This window comes from Microcaecilia unicolor, chromosome 5 (assembly GCF_901765095.1).
Source record: "Microcaecilia unicolor chromosome 5, aMicUni1.1, whole genome shotgun sequence".
Classification (NCBI taxonomy): Eukaryota; Metazoa; Chordata; class Amphibia; order Gymnophiona; family Siphonopidae; genus Microcaecilia; species Microcaecilia unicolor.
Window position 1 is genome coordinate 363,572,958 of NC_044035.1, and position 26,579 is coordinate 363,599,536.

Sequence of the window (26,579 nt, forward strand, 5' to 3'; positions counted from 1 at the left end):
TGTGATTTGAGGAATGGGTTTAAGAGCTGTCTGTAACTGTGGTGCATCTGTTTTTCACATTGCTTGTAACATTCTTAAAAGAGCTCAGAGACTGACAAATGTGACATCTTTGTGCACTTCAGACCTGCAGATAAACACCAGGTCCTGTCTCTGAATTAGCTACAGAAGAAGGGAATCTGAAAATCAGAATGAATCTGCAAAAGGATTTGACAAAAAACAATTTCTGGGCTTATGTTTTGTACGGGACTGAAAGAGTTAATCAAAATATGCTTTTTCCAATCATTTCAATGTGGCCCCTGGACAGAGGGGTGTGACGGGGTGGAGGGCACAGCCCTCCTTTTAACCAATAACAGAAGAAATTCAAACCCAACTCCCATTTTTGGAGCTATTTTATGGGGAAACACATTTTCAGTTCTTCCAGTAAGCAGAAACACTGCAGGAATCCTAAGATTTTCGGTATCCTTGGAATAGAAGATCCAAAATCTTTCATTCTTCTATTAGGAAGGTAAAGTAGAAATGTGTGTAAGAAATTAATTGTTCTCCATAGGCTACTGAACTATACACCATTATTCTACATAAGACATTACTCTCAATCTACATAAGAAGAACCAAGCTGAATTCTCCTGGGCGATTGGGGCCAAATTAATGGGATATGTAACCTTTAGCAAAGAAATAATATTTATGCATCTCACAGATTCAAATCAAAGCTGTGATTTAAAAACAAATGTCTCTTGGTATTTCTTTCTCCATTTCTTCATGTCCTCTCATTTCTTATGCTGTGGGAAATGCTGTACTGGCAGTAGCACAGGGGTAGGAGTGGGGGGGGGGGGGGGTAGAAATCTTTACTACAACTGTTTTGAAAGGACAGAAAAAGACAAATGAAGAAAGGAGAAGGATTTTTAGTGACTTCAAAAGAGAGCTTCTGTAGATGAACTGAAAAAAACAAAGAACAGAGTGGGAAAAATGACCCTGAACAGTTGACTGAGATTACAACTTCTTCCATATTAAACTTTTGAAATAAGTATTTATTAAATTATTTAAACTTGGTATCTCTATCTAACAATGAAGTGCACAAGTACCTATCTCTGGCTGTCTAATACTGTAACATTGCAATCAATGGATGTCCATTTCTATTTCTCTGGACACTGTAGTAGACGGATTTCTGAGTACAGATGCCTGAGACTAGAATATTTGTGTAACACTGCAATACACATGTTTCTGTGTGTGATGTCTCACCCTGGTATCTCTCTGTGATATTGCAATATTTGTGTTTCTGCACGTGAGTGTCTGAGGCTTGTATCTCTTTGTGACACACTGCAGTAGACATGTTTCTGTATGTGGGTGTGAGTCCGTGTGACACTGCAGTAGATATGTTTCTGTATGTGGGTGTGAGTCTGTGTGACAATGCAGTAGACATGTTTCTGTATGTGGGTGTGAGTTTGTGTGACACTGCAATAGACGTGTTTCTGCATGTGCGTGTCTGAGTCCGGTATCTCTGTGTGACAGTGCAGTAGACATGTTTCTGTACGTGGGTGTCAGTCTATGTGACATTGCAGTAGACATGTTTCTGCATGTGAGTGTCTGAGGCTGATATCTCTGTGTGACACTGCAGTAGACATGTTTCTACACTGCATACATGTGAGTGTCTGAGGCTTGTATGTCTGTGTGACACACTGCAGTAGACGTGTTTCTAAATGTGAGTGTCTGAGTCTGGTATCTCTGTGTGACACTGCAGTAGACGTGTTTCTGCACGTGAGTGTCTGAATCTGGTATCTCTGTGTGACACTGCAGTAGACTTGTTTCTGCATGTGAGTATCTGAATCTGGTATCTCTGTGTGACACTGCAGTAGACATGTTTCTGTATGTGGGTGTGAGTCCGTGTGACACTGCAGTAGATATGTTTCTGTATGTGGGTGTGAGTCTGTGTGACAATGCAGTAGACATGTTTCTGTATGTGGGTGTGAGTTTGTGTGACACTGCAATAGACGTGTTTCTGCATGTGCGTGTCTGAGTCCGGTATCTCTGTGTGACAGTGCAGTAGACATGTTTCTGTACGTGGGTGTCAGTCTATGTGACATTGCAGTAGACATGTTTCTGCATGTGAGTGTCTGAGGCTGATATCTCTGTGTGACACTGCAGTAGACATGTTTCTACACTGCATACATGTGAGTGTCTGAGGCTTGTATGTCTGTGTGACACACTGCAGTAGACGTGTTTCTAAATGTGAGTGTCTGAGTCTGGTATCTCTGTGTGACACTGCAGTAGACGTGTTTCTGCACGTGAGTGTCTGAATCTGGTATCTCTGTGTGACACTGCAGTAGACATGTTTCTGCATGTGAGTATCTGAATCTTGTATCTCTGTGTGACACTGCAGTAGACATGTTTCTGTATGTGGGTGTGAGATTGTGTGACACTGCAGTAGACATGTTTCTGTATATGAGTGTCTGAATCTGGTATCTCTGTGTGACACCGCAGTAGACATGTTTCTGTATGTGAGTGTCTGAGTCCGATATCTCTATGTGACACTGCAGTAGACATGTTTCTGTATGTGGGTGTCTGAATCTGGTATCTCTGTGTGACACTGCAGTAGACTTGTTTCTGCATGTGAGTATCTGAATCTGGTATCTCTGTGTGATACTGCAGTAGACATGTTTTTGTATGTGGGTGTGAGATTGTGTGACACTGCAGTAGACATGTTTCTGTATGTGGGTGTGAGTCTGTGTGACACTGCAGTAGACATGTTTCTGTATGTGGGTGTCAGTCTGTGTGACACTGCAGTAGACATGTTTCTGTATGTGAATGTCTGAGACTTGTATGTCTGTGTGACACACTGCAGTAGACATGTTTCTGTATGTGTGTGTCTGAATCTGGTATCTCCGTGTGACACTGCAGTAGACTTGTTTCTGCATGTGAGTATCTGAATCTGGTATCTCTGTGTGATACTGCAGTAGACATGTTTCTGTATGTGGGTGTGAGATTGTGTGACACTGCAGTAGACATGTTTCTGCATGTGAGTATCTGAATCTGGTATCTCTGTGTGGCACTGCAGTAGACATGTTTCTGTATGTGGGTGTGAGTCTGTGTGACACTACAGTAGATGTGTTTCTGCATGTGAGTGTCTGAGGCTGGTATCTCTGTGTGACATGCTGTAGTAGACATGTTTCTGCATGTGAGTGTCTGAGGCTTGTATGTCTGTGTGACACTGCAGTAGACCTGTTTCTACATGTGAGTGTCTGAGGCTTGTATGTCTGTGTGACACACTGCAGTAGACGTTTTCTGCATGTGAGTGTCTGAGGCTTGTATCTCTGTGTGACACACTGCAGTAGACATGTTTCTGCATGTGAGTGTCTGAGTCTGGTATCTCTGTGTGACACTGCAGTAGACATGTTTCTGTATGTGGGTGTGAGTCTGTGTGACACTGCAGTAGACATATTTCTGTATGTGGGTGTCTTAGTTTGTGTGACACTGCAGTAGACGTGTTTCTGTATGTGAGTGTCTGAGTCTGTGTGATACTGCAGTAGACGTGTTTCTGCATGTGAGTATCTGAGGCTTGTATGTCTGTGTGACTCACTGCAGTAGACATGTTTCTGCATGTGAGTGTCTGAGTCTGGTATCTCTGTGTGACACTGCAGTAGAAATGTTTCTGTATGTGGGTGTCTTAGTCTGGTATCTCTGTGTGACACTGCAGTAGACATGTTTCTGTATGTGGGTGTGAGTCTGTGTGACACTGCAGTAGATATATTTCTGTATGTGGGTGTCTTAGTTTGTGTGACACTGCAGTAGACGTGTTTCTGTATGTGAGTGTCTGAGTCTGTGTGACACTGCAGTAGACGTGTTTCTGCATGTGAGTATCTGAGTCTGGTATCTCTGTGTGACACTGCAGTCGATTTGTTTCTGTATGTGAGTGTCTGAGTCCGGTATCTCTGTGTGACACTGCAGTAGACATGTTTCTGTATGTGGGTGTCTGAATCTGGTATCTCCATGTGACACTGCAGTAGACATGTTTCTGCATGTGTGTGTCTGAGTCTGGTACATTTTCATTATTCACCCCTATCCATTCCTCTCCCCCCTCCCCCAAGTATTAAATATTCTTCATGGTGATCTGAACCCAAAACCAGATAGAAGAAAAACCACCGTCACCCCTCTCCTTCCTCCTGAGATGTTAATGCTCCAGGTTAGAAATTCAACAGGTAACTACAGGCTCGATGTGGCATGTGGTCCAAATTTGTTGAAAACGTCTTCGTGCCCATGGAGACCTCTGGCCAACATTTTCATAAGACTAAAGAGTTCATTCCTCCAAGCCGTCACTCTGGGAGCAGCATCTTGCCGCCAGAACATTAAAATACACTTTCTGGTCAAGAAAAAGGCTTTATGTAAGAGAAGCTTAGGACCCAAGAGAAGGCCCAAAGAAATTAAATTCGAGAACAACTGAACATCTGCTGGAAGAGGTAACTGTCTGTCCAAGATCATGGCCAAATAATTCAGCACTACTACTTAACATTTCTAGAGCGCTACTAGGGTTACGCAGGGCTGTACAGTTTAACAAAGAAGGACAGTCCCTGCTCAAAGGAGCTTACAATCTAAAGGACGAAATGTCAAGTTGGGGCAGTCTAGATTTCCTGAATAAAGGTATGGTGGTTAGGTGCTGAAGGCGACATTGAAGAGGTAGGATTTGAGTAAGGATTTGAAGATGAGCAGGGAGGGGGCCTGGCGAATGGGTTCAGGGAGTGTATTCCAAGCATGGGGTGAGGCGAGGCAGAAAGGGTGGAGCCTGGAGTTGGCGGTGGTGGAGAAGGGTACTGAAAGGAGGGATTTGTCTTGAGAGCGGAGGTTACGGGTAGGAACGTAGGGGGAGATGAGGGTAGAGAGGTAGGGAGGGGCTGCAGATCGAGTGCATTTGTAGGTTAATTCAGCACCCAAATAGTTTAATCACCCCACAAGTCCAAAACATATGCAGCAATGTAGCAGGCTCCATTTGACAGCGGGGGCACTCAGCTGTACCTGTCATCTGAGCCATCGCCCGATGAGGAGAGATATAGAGGCGAAGCAGAAATGAATACTGTTGTTCCTGAAAGGAGGCTGAGCGAGCGAGGCATTTCAAACAACTGGAGTCCATCACTGTGACACTCTTCATCTCACAATTCCTGGTTCCAAGTGCCAGCCAATGCTTCATAGTCCCAGACTGGCACTAGACGACACAGGCTGATATGGTAAAGTGACAGGCCTATGGCCTAGAATATTAGTTTTAGCTGCCAATTTTGTGTTACGATTTCCTTGTTTATGTTTTGTACGTCATGAGGGTAAATAATTTCAGTTTTTTTATTTTTAGAAGCTAAAGAGGAATTGAATGTCATAACATAATCCTGAATGCATCCTATTAGAGGCAGGCTAGAGATATAGAGAGAGTACCCGGAGGAAGCATCTACCTGTATTAGGAATTATACTTTTTCTTGAAAGAATTTATTTCCCATATCTTGGGTCCTTGTTTTCCTGACTAGTGGACAAAAGATTAATGTTTATTTTCTTAAAATAATTGAGAGTTTTTTCTTTTTCCTCTCTTTTTTCAATGTTTTCTGATTATCTCTGACTTTTCTGAGGTATGTATTTCAAAATTGAATAAAATAAACATTGTAAAAATAAGTAAATAAAAGAACAGGCCTGCCTTGGTTGTCCGGGACAAAAGCAATGTTTCAGTCTGTTGGTCCACAGCATCCTCGTTAATAGTAGAAAAGGGACACGTTGTCAAAATGAAGAACTGAGTGTCTAATTGGTGAGAGAATACTTATGTACAAATCTTAATGCATCTAATTGGTGGAAGGTGACATTTTGATAAGAATTATTTGGGAGGGGAGTAGTTGATGGTATGTTAGAGCTTGAATGACTGCCTAAAAGTAGGACATTCGTTAAATCTGGCTCCTTGACCCACAGCAGTGGCCTCTATGAATGATATTTCCCAAGCATATTTTTAATAGGAAAGGGTTCTTATTGAGTTGTCATTCCCTTTCCTTGTAGGGTTTTTTGATTGTTGAATTCCTTTTGACGCGTCATAAGCTTGTCCCAGGAGCTGTTAAGTGTTCTGTGTCATTGTGAGTCTTTAGTCTTTGTCTCGCTGGGGTTTTGTGTGATATTTGATGCTTTAATGTCTTGAACTGTAATAAAGATTTTGCTGAAAATTGTATATTGGATGTGATGGTTGGATAGTACCCTATTTTTGGTACGTTATGTTGTGTCATTGGTGGTATATGAAAAGAAGGATGAGAGGCAGAGCAGATTACAACAGTGAACCAACAACCACAAAGAAGACAAGTCTAAAGCAGAACCAAATAAACTTTTAATGCTTGACAGTCTCAACCAGCATCCATGGCACAATAAATAATGGCTTGGTATGGCTGTGTTTTGGCAAACAAGCCTGTGTCAGGAGCCATGTGATTCCAAAGAAAATATCACTAACATTGGAGCTGGTCACGTGCTTTAATATTGGTCATTCTTCTTTTTCCATTTTCTTTCTTCAAGTTTCCTCCAACTTTCCTTCTCCTTCACTTTGTCCCATTCTCTTTTCAATCATTTCTTTGTGGTTTTATTAGGGAAACCCCAAATCATCAGTTTTAACACTTTCAGTTCAACAGAATTCACTGAAGTAGAACTCAAAAAATCAGGACCCAGTGAGCACAATGTAATGAGGTAGTTATTTTTTTTTCTGGTCTGTCTGCTGTCGATGCTATTGGTTTATTGTGAGAGATAATGATGTCAGCTGATAGTCTCATTTCTCTTTTCTGACAGTTGCAGCAATGCAGACAGACTCTTACATAATTCAAGTGAACGGTAATGGAGTTGTCCCCACAGTCCGAGATGTCTGTATTAAAGGAACCAGCTTCCCCAAAGAGAAAATGAAAGTCAGGAAAGCCAGGTGGTCAGTTCGACCATCAGACATTTCTAAGAAAACCTTCAATCCCATTAGAGCCATAGTGGACAGCATGAATGTGGAACCAAATCCAAACAAACCTATGATTGCCTTATCCATAGGTCAGTATCATTGAACCTTCGCTTATCATAAAACCTTTTCTTAATCGTAGGGTAAAGAAAATGGAGGACAGATGTACCCCACATACTGAGAACGATGAATGAGATAGAGTCATTAAACTCTGGAATTCATTGCCAGAGAATGTGGTAAAAGAAGTTAGCTAAGCAGGGTTTAAAAAAGGTTTGGATAATTTCCTAAAAGAAAAAGTCCATAAGACATTATTAAGAAGGGAAAATCCACTGCTTATTTCTAGCATAAGCAGCATAAAATCTGTTTAACTGTTCTGGGATCTTGCCAGGATTGGTCACTGTTGGAAACAGGATACTGGGCTTGATGGACCTTCAGTCTGTCCCAGTATGACAATGCTTACCTTCTTATATGCCACACACAGAGGGAAATAAAGGAAGAGAGATCCAGTAAATGCTGCACTTTGAATGGAGAGCAAGGCTGGTGGGGGGGTTGAGGAATGAGAAGATGGTATGAACATATTAACTACTACGTGGAGGATAGTGAAGAAGGGGGGAGATAAACCCCACACACTGAAGGAGGAAAGAAATATATGAGAAATGGAGGAAAGGGACAATATCAGAAAGATGCATCTCCCACACTGATGAGTAGGAAACAGGTGACAAAGTCTGCACCCTATAGACCAAGGAAAATACCGAAGGCAGGAAGTAGATTTACATCAGACACTAAGAAGGGTGAAGGAGTAGTAGAAATATTCCTCAGTGGGAAAAGACAGGGAAAGAAGAAGGCGACATGCAGATTTAACTCATACATTGAGAAGGATGGAGAAAGTGACAGGTACCCTGTAACCAGAGTAAGGTGAAGGAGGAAGAGGGGACCACACAGTAAGGGAAGGAGAAGGAGAGAAATTTAACTGTAGCAGGGAGATGGGACAATTTTCAAGTAGTTCCTTCACCTGACAAAATATTCTCTTACCTCAGTAAATAACTTCTAGAAACTGCTTTAATGGAAGATAAATTTTAGCACGGTGTTTAGGCTGTGGAGGTAGACACATGATATGTTGTGACAATTGTCATGGGAGGGTGTTTCTGATGCCAATTAGCTGCCTTTCTGTGGTGTAAAGAATTAAATTAATCCACTCAACAGGTGACCAGGGCCAGAATCAGAATTTGTCATAATGGACGGTCTAGGATGGGGGGAGGGGGTTCCAGTGTGGCAACGCATTTCTTTGATGACAGTACAATGTGGAGACACCAGAGGGAGAGAGACATTGGTGAAGAAATGGTCTGGGACCAGGAGACTCAGCATGTTCTATTCTGGACAAAAACGCAACTGAAGATGTGGAGGTCAGAGATTCATTGTGACACGATAGAATTGGTTAATCAGATCAAATGCAGCAGATAGATCGAGGAGATGAGTAGAAAACTTTACCTGTATCCAGGTTCACCTTCATGATGTCCATGAGGTCAAGAATATGGAGAAGGAGGATGGAAAGGGGCAGAATCAATACTGGGATATATCCTAAATATTGAGGAGGGTGAAAGAGAAGAAAGAGGGGAGAAATACTTCACAGAGTGAGATAACAGAAAAAGATGCAGTAAAACTGTATAAGATAGGTTCTAACAACGACTATTTTTCTTCTCAAAGGTGATCCAACAGTATTTGGAAATCTGCCTACCGATGATCAGGTGATCCAGGCCATGAAGGGTGCCCTTGACTCGGGGAAGTATAATGGCTATGCACCATCAATAGGTAAAGTTACCACAACTTTTTTCAGTGTTGAACTATAATTCTTATCTGTATCCGTGCAGATTTCAAGAGGTTCCTGGTCACACAGGACTAAAGTTAAGTCTAGATACAGCTGTCAGCAGGGGCATAGCCAAGGGTGAGCCTAGACCACTCCACTTTTGCCTCAGGCTCACCCAGCAGCTGGCACCCCGTTCACGTAGCCAGAGTCCAGTACCCCCAGTCGGAAAAACAACAGCAAGTCACTGATGCCAGCACCGTGGACATGCTCAGTTCAAACTCACAACGCTGGACTCAGTGACTCAGTCCTGCCACTCCCTGCTCCCCCCCCCCCCCCCCCCCCAAGAAAAGAAAAAATCCTGTCTGGCTATGCTACTAGATGTCAGCCTTGTTTAGAAGTGGACTGACACAGGATGAGAACTCCTGATGACAGAGATTTTACACAGGTAACATTTTAGCTGTGATATTCTGGCCACTCCTTATGCAACGTACACTTGTCATTCTGAAGCAGCTGAAGGTAATAGAGACTGGAGGGTCAAATATTCTGCTCTCAATTTGAACACAGCTTCTATGTAACTGAGGAAGTAGCATTCCTATACCGAGGGAGGGATCAGTAGATGCCTGAAGAAAGCTACCAGCAGAGATGATGACAATCTGAACTTGACAGAATTCATGTATGATTGGAACAGACATAGAGGGCAGTGGAAGGATCAAGGTTAGGATAATTGAATGGCCAATTCTTTGGACAACTGTCCCACTAGTTTGCACAACTTTTGATTATTAAAAAGTTTGGTGGTAGAAGATGGGAAGACCTGGCAGCCTGCACATTACACAGTAACATAGTCAGTGATGGAAGATAAAGACCTGAATGATCCATCCAGTCTGCCCAACAGTCACAATCATTCTCAATTCTAGATTAAATCAACAATGAGCATTATATTATATACTTGATCAATTAGATTAATATCTGATATTAGATTTGGTTTGGGGGCTTGTATGGTCAGCCTTCTAGGAAGACAACAAAACAGACGTAGATAATGAATGAAGTTTACAAGCAATCCAGCTTCAATATCTGGCAGCTGGACCCTATATCTCAGAATAAGTACTGACACTGGATGGGTCAATGGGTCTTTATCTGCTGTCATCTACTATGAACCTGATCACTGAGTCCAAAGTTAACAGGACTAGTCTGTCCACTTAACCATTTCAAGTTTCTTCGGGACTCGCTATCCCACCCATCAGCAGCTTTACAGAATAAAAGACAAGGAAGGAGAGAGAGAAGGGAAGCCAGATGGACATGACAGTGTGGGTAGGGGGAAGAACTACAATAATCATGATAGGATGGGGGGGGGGGGGGAGTGTCTTCAGGTGAGCATGGCATCAGGGCCTACTGGGTAGGGGGCACGGAAAAGCCTCCATATCTTGATGTTTAGCTGCATTTGTCCAATATCTGGACAAATATTTTCCCATTCATCTGTATCCTTGGTATTTGTGCAGACCAATCTTTTTGTACAAATTTAGCTGGATTGAATTTCAATATGATTCAGTCTGGCTAAATTAACATCTTTAGCCCTTTTTTCTCTGAGTAACGTTGACCACACAGAAACTGAATTAAGACAGTTACTGAAATAAAGAAATCTTCTGAATATAGACCCCCAGGCCACATTGTAACTCTGAGTCTTTATAAGCTCTGGGGCTGATATTTTAAATAATTTAATTGGGCAGAAGAGGTTCCTGCTTGGTTAAATCACACTGACTGGTCTTTGAGTAAATATTCAATGACATTTAACTGCATAACAATGCTTAATATCTGCTGGACTATGTCAGTGTCCGCTTAGTGCCAGGGCAAGTCAGAGGTGGGCCTGCGCTGGACCTGGAAGTTCTTTGGGCCCTTTGCCACTGCCTGGATTGGGGACAGGCACACCAGACTGCACAGGAGACCTGACTAAGCCCAGTTAGCTATGTGAATGTTACAATAAATACTGGGGATGGGACAACTTTCTTATGAGGAAAGGCTGAAGCATCTAGGGCTCTTGCTTGGAGAAAAGACGGCTGAGGGGAGATATGACAGCGGTCTATAAAATAATGAGTGGAGTGGAACGGGTAGACGTGAATACTCTTTCCAAAAATGCTAGGACTCAGGGGCATGCGATTAAGCTACAAAGTAGTAAATTTAAAATGAATCGGAGAAATGTTTTCTTCACTCAATGTGTAATTACAACCAAGAAGATGTTCTATTCAATGTGGAAACTAAAAAGAGCAAAACCTTTCTTCCCAAGGACCATCTTTCGCAACCTGGTACAGTCAATAGTATTTAGTCACCTAGATTACTGCAATGCACTCTACGCAGGCTGTAAAGAACAAATCATCAAGAAACTTCAAACTGCCCAGAACACTACAGCCAGACTCATATTTGGAAAAACAAAATATGAAAGTGCTAAACCCCTAAGGGAAAAGTTACACTAGCTTCCACTTAAAGAACGCATCGCGTTCAAGGTATGCTCTCTAGTTCATAAAATCATTCACGGAGATGCCCCAGCCTACAGATCATCCCGCACATTCCTTAATCTTCACTTCCCCAGCTGTAAAGGTCTAAAATACAAACTAACGCATGCGTCAAACTTTTCTTACCTGAGTACACAGTTATAGAACGCATTACCGCTCAACTAAAAAACTATTTATGAACTAACTAACTTTCGTAAATCTCTAAAGACCCACCTCTTCAACAAGGCATACCACAAAGATCAGCAATTGTAAATGTAACACATCTCCACCTTACCTATAATTAGAACTGTTTTTTTTCTTATATCCGCTTATTTAATTTCTACTACGGTATGTTATTCAGGTTCTCTGTGTAACACTAATTGTTATCTTCCAATCTATTATCTACCAATATCGATACATTGTAAGCCACATTGAGCCTGCAAATAGGTGGGAAAATGTGGGATACAAATGTAACAAATAAATAAAATAAATAAATAAATAAATAATTAAACTCTGGAATTTGTTGCCAGAGAATGTGGTAAAGGTGGTTAGCTTAGCAGGGTTTTAAAAAGGTTTGGCTGGCTTCCTAAAGGAAAAGGCCATAGACCATTATTAAAATTACTTGGGGAAAGTCCACTACTTATTTCTAGGATAAGCAGCATAAAATGTATTGTATTCTTTTGGGATCCTGCCAGGTACTTGTACCCTGGATTGTCCACTGTTGGAAACAGGATGCTGGGCTTGATGGACCTTTCGTCTGTCCTAGTGTGACAATACTTATGTACTTACGTACTGTCTGCACCTCAATTCCAAGTGCCGGTGTCCGGAGAGAGGCCAGCACTAAATATCCAGGTCGAAAATATCCAGTGACAGCCAGCAGTTAAGAAACCCTGACTGCCACTGGCTGCGTATCGAACCCTATGATAAGTACATAAGTACATAAGTACATAAGTAGTGCCATACTGGGAAAGACCAAAGGTCCATCTAGCCCAGCATCCTGTCACCGACAGTGGCCAATCCAGGTCAAGGGCACCTGGCACGCTCCCCAAACGTAAAAACATTCCAGACAAGTTATACCTAAAAATGCGGAATTTTTCCAAGTCCATTTAATAGCGGTCTATGGAGTTGTCCTTTAGGAATCTATCTAACCCCTTTTTAAACTCCGTCAAGCTAACCGCCCGTACCACGTTCTCCGGCAACGAATTCCAGAGTCTAATTACACGTTGGGTGAAGAAAAATTTTCTCCGATTCGTTTTAAATTTACCACACTGTAGCTTCAACTCATGCCCTCTAGTCCTAGTATTTTTGGATAGCGTGAACAGTCGCTTCACATCCACCCGATCCATTCCACTCATTATTTTATACACTTCTATCATATCTCCCCTCAGCCGTCTCTTCTCCAAGCTGAAAAGCCCTAGCCTTCTCAGCCTCTCTTCATAGGAAAGTCGTCCCATCCCCACTATCATTTTCGTCGCCCTTCGCTGTACCTTTTCCAATTCTACTATATCTTTTTTGAGATACGGAGACCAGTACTGAACACAATACTCCAGGTGCGGTCGCACCATGGAGCGATACAACGGCATTATAACATCCGCACACCTGGACTCCATACCCTTCCTAATAACACCCAACATTCTATTCGCTTTCCTAGCCGCAGCAGCACACTGAGCAGAAGGTTTCAGCGTATCATCGACGACGACACCCAGATCCCTTTCTTGATCCGTAACTCCTAACGCGGAACCTTGCAAGACGTAGCTATAATTCGGGTTCCTCTTACCCACATGCATCACTTTGCACTTGTCAACATTGAACTTCATCTGCCACTTGCACGCCCATTCTCCCAGTCTCGCAAGGTCCTCCTGTAATCGTTCACATTCCTCCTGCGACTTGACGACCCTGAATAATTTTGTGTCATCGGCGAATTTAATTACCTCACTAGTTATTCCCATCTCTAGGTCATTTATAAATACATTAAAAAGCAACGGACCCAGCACAGACCCCTGCGGGACCCCACTAACTACCCTCCTCCACTGAGAATACTGGCCACGCAATCCTACTCTCTGCTTCCTATCTTTCAACCAGTTCTTAATCCATAATAATACCCTACCTCCGATTCCATGACTCTGCAATTTCTTCAGGAGTCTTTCGTGCGGCACTTTGTCAAACGCCTTCTGAAAATCCAGATATACAATATCAACCGGCTCCCCATTGTCCACATGTTTGCTTTTTAAAGGATCAGTATAAAAACATAAGAACATAAGTGTTGCCATACTGGGACAGTCCGAAGGTTCATCAAGCCCAGTATTCCTGTTTCCAACAGTGGCCAATCCAGGTTACAGGTACCTGGCAAGATCCCAGAACAGTACAATACATTTTATGCTCTTATCCTAGAAATAAGCAATGGATTTTCCCAAGTCTATCTTAATAATGGCTTGCGGACTTTTCTTTTAGAAATTATCCAAAACTTTTTTAAACCCTGCTAAGATAACTGCTTTTACCACATTCTCTGGAACAAATTCTAGAGTTTAATTACACATTGAGTGAAGAAATATTTTCTCTGGTTTGTTTTCAATTTACTACTTAGCATCTTCATTGCGTGCCCCCTAGTCCTAGTATTTTTGGAAAGAATAAACAAGCAATTCTTGTCTATCCGTTCTACTCCACTCAGTATTTTATAGATTTCTATCATATCAATTTCATTATGGCTCTTGTTAACCGCTAGTATCCCCTAAAAATGGTTCAGTGTGGTGTTCAAACAAGCAATATATCAACTTAAAACTACAACAATGAAAAACAAAGATTGCAACAAAATAAAACAACTGCATCAGTTACTTAACAAAACTTCTCCTAATACGATGAAATGTTATAAAGAAAAATCCCTTTCCACAATAAAACACATAACATAACTCCATGTAATCATAAACAGTTTTTACCCTTTTCTGAAATATCTCCTCTCAACCATCTCTTCTCCAAGCAGAAGAGCCCCAGTCGCTTTAACCTTTCCTCACTGGGAAGTTGTCCCATCCCCTTTATCAAAAAAAAGATGCAATATGACCTACTAGCATCGGGGCAGAAACCTACCTACTGTGCATGAACTGTAATTCACATTCAGCATGGGCTTAGAGTGATGTGGTAGCCTTGTTCGTCCACTTTTAAAGGTAATAAATATATAAAAATATAGAAAAGAAAGAAGATACCTTTTTTATTGACTAACTTAATAGATTTTTTATTAGCTTTCAAAGGTATCCCTTCTTCTTCAGGTCAGATACTCTGATCTGAAGAAGGGTTACCTTCCAAAGCTAATAAAAAAAAAATGTATTAAGCATGGGCTTAGAAAGGCACAATTTAAATCTAAATCTGTGAGCTTTCAAGACAACACAGACGCCTTCTTTATCTGAGATGCGTCAGACCTAAAGAAAGATCTTCAAGAGTTCGAGCATTTCACTATCTTTTCTCTTTGTCCTAAAAATTATCTCAACCTACAACGGTTCCATTTTTTTCTCTGGGACCAGAAAAGTTACTCTTAAACCTCAGGAGGTGCGGTCCAGATCTCGAGGTGCCCCGACACCTGGTGACCACACAGTGAGGGGCCCCCCCCTCCCCCTCGCGGTTTTCTTGGACTGATGTAGGAATGGTTATTTTCTTATATGTCTCCACTATTCATGATGTATTTTAAGCCACATTGAGAGGACTTCCGGTGACGTCATGAGCTAGGGAGCAGCGTGCTGTCGAAGCTCTGAGACCCCTGACTCCACTAAAACTTAAATCTTGCATTAAGAATCCTACGGAGCGAGTCTATTGCATGGAAAAATATTATAAAGCACTTCCGAAAGGCATGGCGCAAAAAACTGCAAAAAAAGATAAACTTAAAACAGGCAGCGGGGATACCAAGATGGCGGACGAGCCCGCGATTATAGAACCAGCTTTTACTGAAAATCAACTCATGCAACTTACCCAGGCAATCACGAAAGCGTGGGAGCCGAAATGGGAAGCGCTGAATACCAAAATAGAAGCTTATCAAACTACATTGGACGGGATGGGAATCCGAGTCGGAGACTTGGAGGCTAGAGTTTCGGCCGTGGAAGACGATACCCGTGGATTCAGCCCAGATATTGTGGCCCTAAGGCGTCAGCTCGCAGATCAGAGAACCTTGTTGGATGATTTTGAAAATCGAGCGCGTCGAAATAATATACGGATTGTTGGGCTAGATGAGACACTTCCAGAACGAAACCTCGACACGTGGCTGGAAACATGGCTCTCAAAAGAATTAGCGATTACAGATACGATGGGACCGCTGGTTGTGGAAAGAGCACACCGCGTGGGCCGTCGAACAGAGGATCGCCAAAATGGCCGCCCACGCGTGGTTGTCGCGAAAATACTAAATTATCGCCATAAACTAGAAATCCTTCAAGGTTTTAAACACAAAAGAGATACACTAAAATATAATAAGAAAAATGTGTTGATATTTCAAGACTTTTCTACTCTAGTTCAAGAAAAACGAAGGCAGTATCATGCGATTTGTACAACCTTGGTACATAAGAAAATTCGCTTTGTGCTACAATACCCGGCTCAATTAAAAGTACTTATACAGGACCAATGGAAAATATTCACTACAGTATCAGATGCAAAAAAATATCTCGCCGAAAATAACGTCATTGATACTGTTTGAACAAGAATTTAATTCTTTTGCGCAACAACGCTCTGTGGGAGTTAAAGTGTATGGAATTTGCAGACTAAATGTATGTATATGTGTTTGGTTATATTGTGGAGTTTGGGGTCTCTATTGTTCACTGAAGTCCTAATCTCAACACCTGACTAGCTTAGGTGGATGAGGAAGGGTATATGCGGGGGGGATGGGAGAAGGGGATGGGAGGGGGGAAGGGGAAATCGATCCGGGGAACACCGTTGGCGGATGGTCAGTAACAAATGTTTATATAGAAATATATTACAAGAATATTTATGTGCACAGATTATGAGAAATCTAACACGGTTCAATGTGTGCTCAATGAGTAAGGGGGCTCCTTTGTATGATGATGATGGTGGGAATGATAACAGTACTTTCACAGCATGCCAATTAGAATAATATCCTGGAATGTGGGGGGTATAACGTCCCCTATAAAGCGGAATAAAATCCTAACGGCTTTAAAAAGGTATAGGGCTGACATAGTTTGCCTTCAGGAAACAAGACTTAATGATGTGGAGCACGCAAAGTTGCAGAGAGCATGGGTGGGGGAATGCCATGCCGTAGCAGCCAGGGGACGCCGAGGTGGAGTGGTGGTCTTAATTCGAAAAGGATTAGCATGTAAAGTCTCAGTAGTGGAGAAAGGAGAACACGGGCGTACCCTCCTCTTAAAGGTATGGATACAGGGCACTGAATTTTTATTAGTGGGGGTATATGGCCCTAACGAATACGACCCAGGGTTCTTCAGTTCACTAGAAAGCAGTTGTATTCAACATAAAATCAATAAATTGTTAGTATTGGGTGATTTTAACTTAGTAGCTAATCCAAAAGAAGATACCTCGAATCCCACCTCCTCACATTACTTAGGGCAAAGGGCGAAAAGATTGAAAATGTTTACAAAAGCTTTAAATTTAATAGATACCTGGAGAATAATGCATCCTGGGGAAAAAGATTATACACACAGATCCAGGGCACATGGCACATTGGTGAGGTTAGATTATATATTCCTAGAAAGATCTATGTTCTCCCAGGTAAGGGCAGCCCATATAGGACCGGAAGAAATATCAGATCATGCATCAGTGTGGCTAGATCTCGAGGTTGCGGACGGGGGTGGTGGAGGAACAGGATGGAGATACCCCGCATATTTACATAACGACCCCTTATTTCAGAAATATTTGACAGATAGATGGGAGGATTATGCCATTAATAATAAGGAACATGCACAAACAGACCCGATCCTGTTTTGGTCTGCCTCGAAAGCAGTCCTGAGAGGTGACCTTATAGCATACAGTAGTATTAGGAAAAAACGTCGGGTGGCAAACATCCTGCGCTTAGAAAAACAGCTAGCGAAAGCGAAGAGAATTTATATGCAAAAACACACACTGACTACTTTAGAGAATATGAAAGCAATCCAAACAACTCTGAATACTTTATTGCATGAATATGAGACCAGATCCTCGATTTACTATAAATATAAGTTGCAACGTTTTGGTAATAAAACGGGGAGGCTGTTAACTAGAGTTATCAAAAATTGGGGGACACCTCGGGTGGTGACTGCGTTAAAGGAGGACACTGGTAAAATTATAGTCACACAAAATGAAATTGGGCAGGCTTTTACTAACCATTTCGCCTCACTTTACTCGGCCGGTGCCCCACCAGAACCCAACCTGATGCAGGAATACTTGGAAAGGGCGGGGCTCACAAAATTGACGAGTGAGGAGTTGACTATGTTAAATGCGCCATTGACCCTGGGAGAATTGCAACAGGCGATTAAGAAACTTAAATTGCGTAAGGCACCAGGACCCGATGGCTACTCCGGGGAATATTATAAAAGCTTGTCCCAGGAAGCGCAGTTGGCATTGCTGGAATACTTTGAGGAGGTGATAGAGAGGAGGGGCTTCCCCCGTTATGCCAATTCAGCTTTAATTACATTAATACCCAAGCCGGGAAGGCCGCATAACAGAGCAGAAGATTTCCGACCAATATCTCTGTTGAATGTAGATACTAAACTGTTGGCAGGCATACTGGCGGAAAGACTTGCAAAATTTTTGCCTAAATTAATTGGAATGGAACAAGTAGGCTTTGTTCGAAATAGACAAGCCACACATAATGTGCGCCGCCTATTACTGGCGATGGCATCTAGCCAAGAGGGGGAGATTCCATCAGTAATAGTGAGTTTAGATGCAGATAAAGCATTTGACAGGGTAGGGTGGGATTACTTGTTTCACACCATGGAAGCAATGGGAATTACAGGCTGGTTCCTGTGGGCGGCGCAGGCTCTTTATTATAAACCAGGAGCGCAGGTGTTGGTGAATGGATTAAGAGGGAAAGAATTTGAGATTTTGAGGGGTACTAGGCAAGGTTGCCCTCTTTCACCTTCCCTCTTTGTAATATCATTAGAACCACTTATACGCACACTCCTGAAACAAAGAAACATTACAGGAATATCTGTGGCAGGACAGCAGGTGAAGGTATTGGCTTTTGCCGATGACTTGCTGGTGGTGGTCACTGACCCACATAGATCAATGCGAGTTCTGTTAACTGAAATAAACAGATATGGACAACTATCGGGCCTTAAGCTAAATATGTCTAAATCATCAGCATTAGAGGTAGTTAAGGGAGATAATCAGGATTGGAAACATAAATTTCCCCTTATCTGGGAGGAGAGATTTATTAAGTATTTAGGAATTCGCATTCCAGCCCAGTTGTCACAAATATATGAACTTAATGTACAAAAGTTGCTTACAGATACAAAGTTAAGTTTACAAACTTGGAGTGCACTCCCGGTATCGTTACTGGGGAGAATAGCATTATTTAATATGATTATAGCCCCCAGATGGATTTATTGTTTTCAAACTATACCACTGTATTTAAGGAGAAAAGATGAGCAAATTTTGAATCAACAGCTGCAGGCATTTCTTTGGAAAGGGAAAAGGGCCCGTTTGTCTGTCAAATCTTTAAGTATACCGGTAGAATATGGAGGGTTGGGACTTCTGAACCTTCGTTATCTCAATATTGCTAGCGGAATGAGGCATATAAATGATTGGTATAGGAGTACCAGTGATTACACAAATACAGCCCTAGAACTGAGCCTTACGCCGAAACTACACTTTAGCAATTACCTGCATGCTACAGGCGCGCCCATACCATATATATTAAGGCATTCTGGGATTATGACTACGGCTAGAGCAATATGGAGATGGGTGTGCCGACTACACCATTTTGATATAAAAGTGACACCATACTTACAAATATGTGATAACTTTGCTTTTGTACCAGGTCAAATGTATTCTGTATTTCACAAATGGAAACAAAAGGGAATAGTATATTTGTTGCAAGTAGTAACTAGAGAAGGGCGTATGCGAACGTTTTCAGACTTGCAAAATGAATATACATTGTTGGACAGTGATAAATTTTACTATGGACAGTTGAGTCATTATATCTCTACAATACCATGGACGTCGATGACAGAAGATGTTCAAGAAGAACTCTCCTCGGCTTTTACCTTGGAGTCGCAGCAGAGAGTACCGATGTCATATCATCACAGACATATACGGGATACAACTCCAGAACTAGAATACCGCAGACTGGCACGTTTGTGGACTGGAGACTTACAAATAACAATCCTGGAACAACAGCTGAAATCCCATGTTCAGCAGATACGACGAATCACAGATTTTGCGACTCACTGGGAATTACAATATAAGATAGCCCTGCGCCTATACATCCCACCAAAACGAGCGTTTTATATGGGGTTATCACCCTGGGGAGACTGTGTCAAATGTGGTGCCCCAGGGGCTACTCTGGGCCATATGTTTTGGACTTGTGTTGGTGTACAGCAATTTTGGAAACAAATCATAGTCTGGGTCACCAAGATATGGAGACAGACATGGCATTATGAACCACTGCTGCTATTTGGACACCCAAACTTGGGAGTGTCCTCAAAAAAAAAAGGATATGTTGCATTTGTACAGAGAGTAATAATTGGTGGTAAGCAAACGATCCTGGCAGAATGGTTATCCTATCAATACCCTACATGGCAGCAGTGGCATGTTCGTATGGTGACCTTATTGCGTATGGAGCGCATGTCCATAAAGGACTTGGAATCAAAGACCGGAGTGAGATTCCAGCAGCGTTGGAGTCCATTTTGGGACTCAATGACATCTGCAGCACGCAGTCACATATTGAATTACTGACTACAATGCTATGACTTATAAAGACCAAGGGGGGAGGGGGGAAGGGGAAGAGAATGGGGGGGAAAGGGGAGATAAAAGAAAACTAACTTTAGATGTATAACGAAAGCTGTCAATGCAGAAGTTTTTGTTATTGAAGGCTTAGGAGACAAGGCGATAACATTCATTTATAACATGTATAATCCTATGAGGAAAGTTTTGTTGAATCCTTGGTTATAGGTATACATGGCAGAATTGTATACATATGATGTAGAATATGACTGTTCTTTAATAAAAAACAGATTTAAACATAAGCCACATTGAGCCTGCAAAGAAGTGGGAAAATGTGGGATACAAATGCAATAAATAAATAAAAAGTGGAATCCAGATATATTACCCTTTAATCATCTATTCTCCCACTGTTTTCTAACAGGGTATCAAAGCAGCAGAGCTGTGATTGCCAAATATTACTCCTGTCCTGAAAGTCCCCTGGAGGCCAAGGTAAGACTGGAAACCTGTAATACGTTTAGGTGATAATTTTTATGTTTTAATCTGTTTTACTGATAACATTGTTTCACAAACAACCACATAATTCCTTTAAACAGCCCATAGCCATCAAGTGGACTTACATTTTCTCCTCCCCTTCTAAGCTCAATACAACCCCCCCCCCCCCACAAAAAAAAAAACCGTTTGGGGTTTGACATGTGAATAACCTCAACCTCTCCCACCTATAATAACCAACCCAGAATCCCATAATACATCCACATGCACACACACATAAGTGAACAGTGTCTTGAGGCGGGGAGGGAGGAAGGTGGGTTAGGGAAAGGGGGGAGGGGATACGGGGGGGGGGGGGAACATGAAAATAAACAAATGAACATATAATGTTATGGGATACTACTGTTACATGGTTGTATTATGCCCAGTTGATTTTAAAGGGAACATCGAGAGAAAACAGCTTTAAAGAATCTGGAAGCCAAATCTCCAGATTCTGTACCAAAACCTCATCCTTCAACATTTCAGAAAGTCCCACCGAGCGCAAACTTTTCTGCTGGGTCCTGTCCTCCAGGTCATCCACCTTACGCTCCATCTGTTGATAACTAAGGCGAAGCTGATCTAAATCTTGGAGTTTACTCTGCACGTCAGCCTCCAGCGCACTCATGTGGTGTTGTTCCATGTCAAATTCCAGGTCCATAAAGACCAAGTGATCGTGGGCAGCTTCAATTTTATCCTGCAGTTTCTGTAATTTGGGACCCAGTGCTGCTTCCACCACTGCCCTCACTTCCTTAATACAAAGGGAGCTTTTCGATGAGCTTGGCGGGGCCAGTGACGATGCCATCTTAGCCTCCGCTCCTTGTTTCTCCCAAGCCCTGCATGTTGATCTTGATGCCATAAGAAGGTATAAATGCCTCTAAACTGTCCTTTCTGCAAGCTTCCAGCACAGCAGGGAATTCATAAGTACATGTGTTGCCACACTGGGACAGACTGAAGGTCCATCAAGTCCAGAATCCTGTTTCCAACAGTGGCCATGGCATCCAGGTTACAAGTACCTGGCAAGATCCCAAAACAGTACAATACATTTTATGCTGCTTATCCTAGAAATAAGCAGTGGATTTTCCCCAAGTCCATTTTAATAATGTCTTATGGACTTTTCTTTTAGGAAGCTATCCAAACCTTTTTTAAACACCGCTAAGCTAACTGCTTTTACTTCATTCTTTGGCAACGAATTCCAGAGTTTAATTACATGTTGAGTGAAGAAATATTTTCTCCAATTCATTTTAAATTTACTACTTTGTACCTTCATTGCGTGTCCCCTAGTCCTAGTATTTTTGGAAAGAGTAAACAAACGATTCACGTTTACCCATTCCACTCCACTCACTGCTTTATCATATCTTCCCTCGTCTTTTCTCCAAGCTGAAGAGCCCTAGTCGCTTTAGCCTTTCCTCATAGGGAAGTTGTCCCATCCCCTTTATCATTTTCATCACCCTTCTCTGCACCTTTTCTAAGTCCAGTATATATTTTTTGAGATGCAGTGACCAGAATTGCACACAATATTTGAGGTGCGGTCACACCACTGAGCGATACAAAGGCATTATAACGTCCTCATTTTCTTTTCCATTCCTTTCTTAATAATACCTAACAATCTATTTGGTTTCTTCACTGCTGCTGCACACTGAGCAGAGGGTTTCAACGTATCATCAATGATGACACCTAGATCCTTTTCCTGGTCGGTGACTCCTAACGCTGAACCTTGCATTACGTAGCTATAATTCAGGTTCCTCTTTCCCACATGTATCACTTTGCACTTGCTCACATTAAACGTCATCTGCTATTTAGTTGCCCAGTCTCCCAGTCTCGTAAGGTCCTATTTAAATTTTTCACAATCCTTTTGCTATTTAACAATTTTGAATAATTTTGTGTCATCGGCAAATTTAATTACCTCACTAGTTATTCCCATTTCTAGATCATTTATAAATATGTTAAAAAGCAGTGGTCCCAGTTGGCACAGACCCATGGGGAACCCCACTATCTACCCTTTTCCATACATGTAGCAAACCTACCATACAACAGCAGCACTAATTGAGAATACTGACCCTACTGTTTGTTTTCTATCTTTTATCCAGTTTTCAATCCACAATAGGACCATTACCTCATATCCCATGACTCTCTAACTTCCTCAGGAGTTTTTCATGAGGTACTTTGTCAAATGTTTTTTGAACATCCAGATACACAATCTCAACCAACTTACCTTTATCCACAAGCTAGGACTGCAATGCAGTGAGTCTTGAGGTTCAAACAAGCTATAGAAAAAAATTGCCAGAATGGAATAAGCCCTCGGGCTGGAATACGCAGCAGCAAAGCTAGGATAACCCAAACGGTAAGGCTTCTCTGCACAAAAACCAGGTAGCCTTCTAGTCTGCAAGTCAGGAGTGACCGCTGGCAGGGTTTGAACCTGGAGCAAAAACAAGAGACGCAGTGTAAGGAGGAGGTAGAAGGAAGGCAGAGAAGAGCTGATGGTGACAGTAAGCGGGGAAAGGAGAAAAACCCTCAGAGGGGAAAAGGGAGTAGGAGACTGATGAAAAGGGAAGTGAACTACAGAGCCCAGCAACACTTGCGAGGGAGGAGGGAACAAGAGAAACAATACCACAACTCCCAGCAGGTAGTAGAGTCAGGGGGTGATTGGGAGATGGAGGATAATCAGGGGGAGGAGCAGAACCTGGGAGAGAGGATGGGGGAAGACTCCATGGAGTGGGAGAAGATTGAACTAGGAGAGGAAAGCGAAAGGAAAGAGGTTGGTGAGGAGCAGTGTTGCCAGGTGGGCGGTTTTACCGCCCAATTGGGCGGTTTTCCGCGACCCGCCGCGGGAAATTTTTGCCCGCGGCGGGTTGCGGTTTTTTGGGCTCCTTTTTGGCTTCGGGGCGGTTTTTTCGCCGGCTTTTGCGGTTTTTTCGCCGGCTTTTTTCGGCCATGGTGGGCGGGGTTAATGACGTTTCTGGGCGGGGTTAGTGACGTGGGAGGCGGGGTTAGTGATGGGGGAGGCGGGGTTAGTGACAGGGGAGGCGGGGTTAGTGACGGGGAGGCGGGGCCGATGACGGCGGGGGCGGGGTTGATGACGGCGGGGGCGGGGGTGATGACGCGGGGGCGGGGGTGTCAGGGGCGGGGTTTGAGTTTGGGCGGGTTTTGGGCTGGATTTTGGGCTCCTTTAGGCTGGAAAAAAATTTTCCACCTGGCAACCCTGGTGAGGAGCAAATGGAGTTCTTTTGCTCAGGACAAAGAGAGGTGGAAAAGGAAGAGACTGCAGAGAGAGAGAAGCCAGAGATTTGAGGCCGCTAAGGGACAATGCCTAGATGCGGTCTGGCTTCATGGACCAGTGGGAATTAATTACCTGAAGGAGGTCAGTCTGAACATAAGTACATAAGTACATAAGTACATAAGTACATAAGTATTGCCATACTGGGAAAGACCAAAGGTCCATCAAGCCCAGCATCCTGTTTCCAACAGTGGCCAATCCAGATCACAAATACCTGGCAAGATCCCAAAAAGTACAGAACATTTTATACTGCTTATCCCAAAAATAGTGGATTTTTCCCAACTCCATTTAATAACGGTCTATGGACTTTTCCTTTAGGAAGCCGTCCAAACCTTTTTTAAACTCTGCTAAGCTAACAGCCTTTACCACATTCTCTGGCAACGAATTCCAGAGTTTAATTACACGTTGTAGTTCAAGGCGAGTCACATTCAGGTACAATTCTGTCCCTGGAGGGCTTATAATCTAAATTTGCACCTGAGGCAGTGGAGAGTTAAGTGATTTGCCCAGGATCACAAGGAGCACTAGCAGCAGGATTTGAACTGGGCTTCCCTGGTTGTCAGCCTGGTCCTCTACCCACGAGGCTACTCCTCCACTGCTACTATTCCACGTTACTATCTAGTACTATATATATCACTTCTTGGCCAAAGGTTCTGAGCTTTGGGCTTAAGATCGTTCCTTCTTGGACTTCTGGCTAAGATTAAGAACTTGTATAATAGAGGTGAGTCAGCAGAGCAGTAAATGGCTCAAGAAAAATAAAATATTAACATATGAAAGGGACCCATTTCGTAACCTTCATTAAGGTTTTGCACTTAACATTTGTTAACAAAGTTAAAATGTGTTGTGTGCAAACTCGCTTCTGTAATTGGAAAGGGACATTCCAGGCACTTAAGGGAAAACAGTTGTGCTGCTACCAGAAGGCAATGGTTGCTACCATGCATTATCTGCATGGCCACTAATGAAGAATGCATCCGGGGTGGATCGCCGATGTGCACCCCCCCCCCCCCCCCCCGGGTGCATTTTTAGCTGCGCGGCTCTCGGCTCCACTGGCTCCCTGCTTCCTCTGCCCCGGAACAGGAAGTAACCTGTGGGAGGTTGTCAGAGTGTTGGTGTCTGGCAAATGAGGGTGGTGAAAATGCCTCTAACTCCTAGGCAGTAGCAGAGAGGAGCGGAGGAATAGACTGAACCACGGGTTTTCCCAAGTCTTTAGCTAATTCTAAGACTGAACTGTTATTTGTTTGGTGTGTTGGAAAAGTGAAGCAAAGTGCACAGAGACCAACAGCTGTGGTACAGTGAACATACTGTTTTTCCCACTGGTACCGCGGTGTAATAAAGTACTCTGCAGGATAAATTTGGTACTGTGAATAATTACTTTTTGCAAGTGAGCAGAAGCAGTTCCTCTTAGGAGGTGGATTAGCCCCAATTGTGTGGGTGAAGACAGACAGCACGGAGAGGTGCGGGTCGAGAGCGGACAGCACGGAGAGGTGCTTGCTGACAGCAGGCACAAGAGAAGCCTATATGGTTCTCCAAACAAGTAGCTGAAAAAATAAGAGCAAAAGAGGCTTTGTTCAAGAAATACAAAAAAACACAATGAGAGGATCACAGAAAAGATTATCGGATTAAACTCAAAGAAGCGAAGAGGGAAATACAGCTAGCGAAAGCGCAACTGGAAGAAAAAATGGCTAAAGATGTAAAGAGAGGTGACAAGACTTTTTTCAGATATATTGGAGAAAGGAGAAGAGATAGGAATGGAATTATGAGACTGAAAGATAATGAGAATGGCTATGTGAAGAGTGATGAAGATAAAGCGAACGTGCTAAACAATTATTTCTTTTCGGTGTTCACGGAGGAAAATCCTGGAAAAGGACCGCGGTTGGCTGCCAAGGGAACGTCTGGGAATGGAGTGGATACTGCGCCGTTTACGGAAGAAAGAGTTTATAAACAGCTGGAGAATCTGGTGAACAAAGCTATGGGGCCGGATGGGATACATCCCAGGATGCTGAAGGAGCTCAGAGAGGTCCTGGTGGGACCTTTTAAAGATTTATTTAATAGATCTTTAGAGACGGGAGAGGTTCCACGGGATTGGAGACCAGCGGATGTGGTCCCTCTTCACAAAAGTGGAGACTGGGAAGAAGCAGGGAAACTACAGACCAGTAAGTCTCACGTCAGTGGTAGGAAAAATAATGGAGTCGCTGCTGAAAGAAAGGATAGTTAACTTTCTAGAAACCGACGGGTTACAGGACCCGAGGCAACATGGCTTTACCAAAGGAAAATCCTGCCAAACGAATCTTATTTACTTTTTTGACTGGTTGACCAAAGAACTGGATGAGGGACATGCGCTAGATGTAATCTACTTGGACTTCAGCAAAGCCCTTGATACGGTCCCCCACAGAAGACTCGTGAATAAGCTGAAATGGTTGAACTTAGGACCGAAAGTGGTGAACTGGATAAGAAACTGGTTGACCGACAGGTGGCAGAGGGTGGTGGTAAATGAAATCCGCTCGAAGGAAAGGAAGGTGTGCAGTGGAGTTCCTCAGGGGTTGGTGCTGGGGCCTATTCTGTTTAATATATTTGTGGGAGATATTGCTGAAGGGTTGGAAGGAAAGATTTGCCTTTTTGTGGATGACACGAAAATAGCCAATAGAGTGGATACCCTGGAGGGAGTAGAAACGATGAGAAGGGATCTCCGAACGTTAGAAG

General features: G+C 42.8%; 1 protein-coding gene across 1 annotated transcript in view; it reads left to right on the top strand.

Annotated features, from left to right (window-relative positions):
* The first annotated feature begins 401 nt into the window (after window positions 1-401).
* The window catches only part of TAT (tyrosine aminotransferase), an 81,312-nt gene continuing 55,134 nt past the window's right edge, over window positions 402-26,579 (top strand). The window contains exons 1-4 of the mRNA XM_030204682.1: window positions 402-505; window positions 6,781-7,023; window positions 8,636-8,740; window positions 20,505-20,572. Of these exons, the coding sequence (XP_030060542.1) occupies window positions 6,789-7,023; window positions 8,636-8,740; window positions 20,505-20,572 (408 nt within the window). The 5' untranslated portion in view covers window positions 402-505; window positions 6,781-6,788. The remainder of the gene's footprint in view (window positions 506-6,780; window positions 7,024-8,635; window positions 8,741-20,504; window positions 20,573-26,579) is intronic.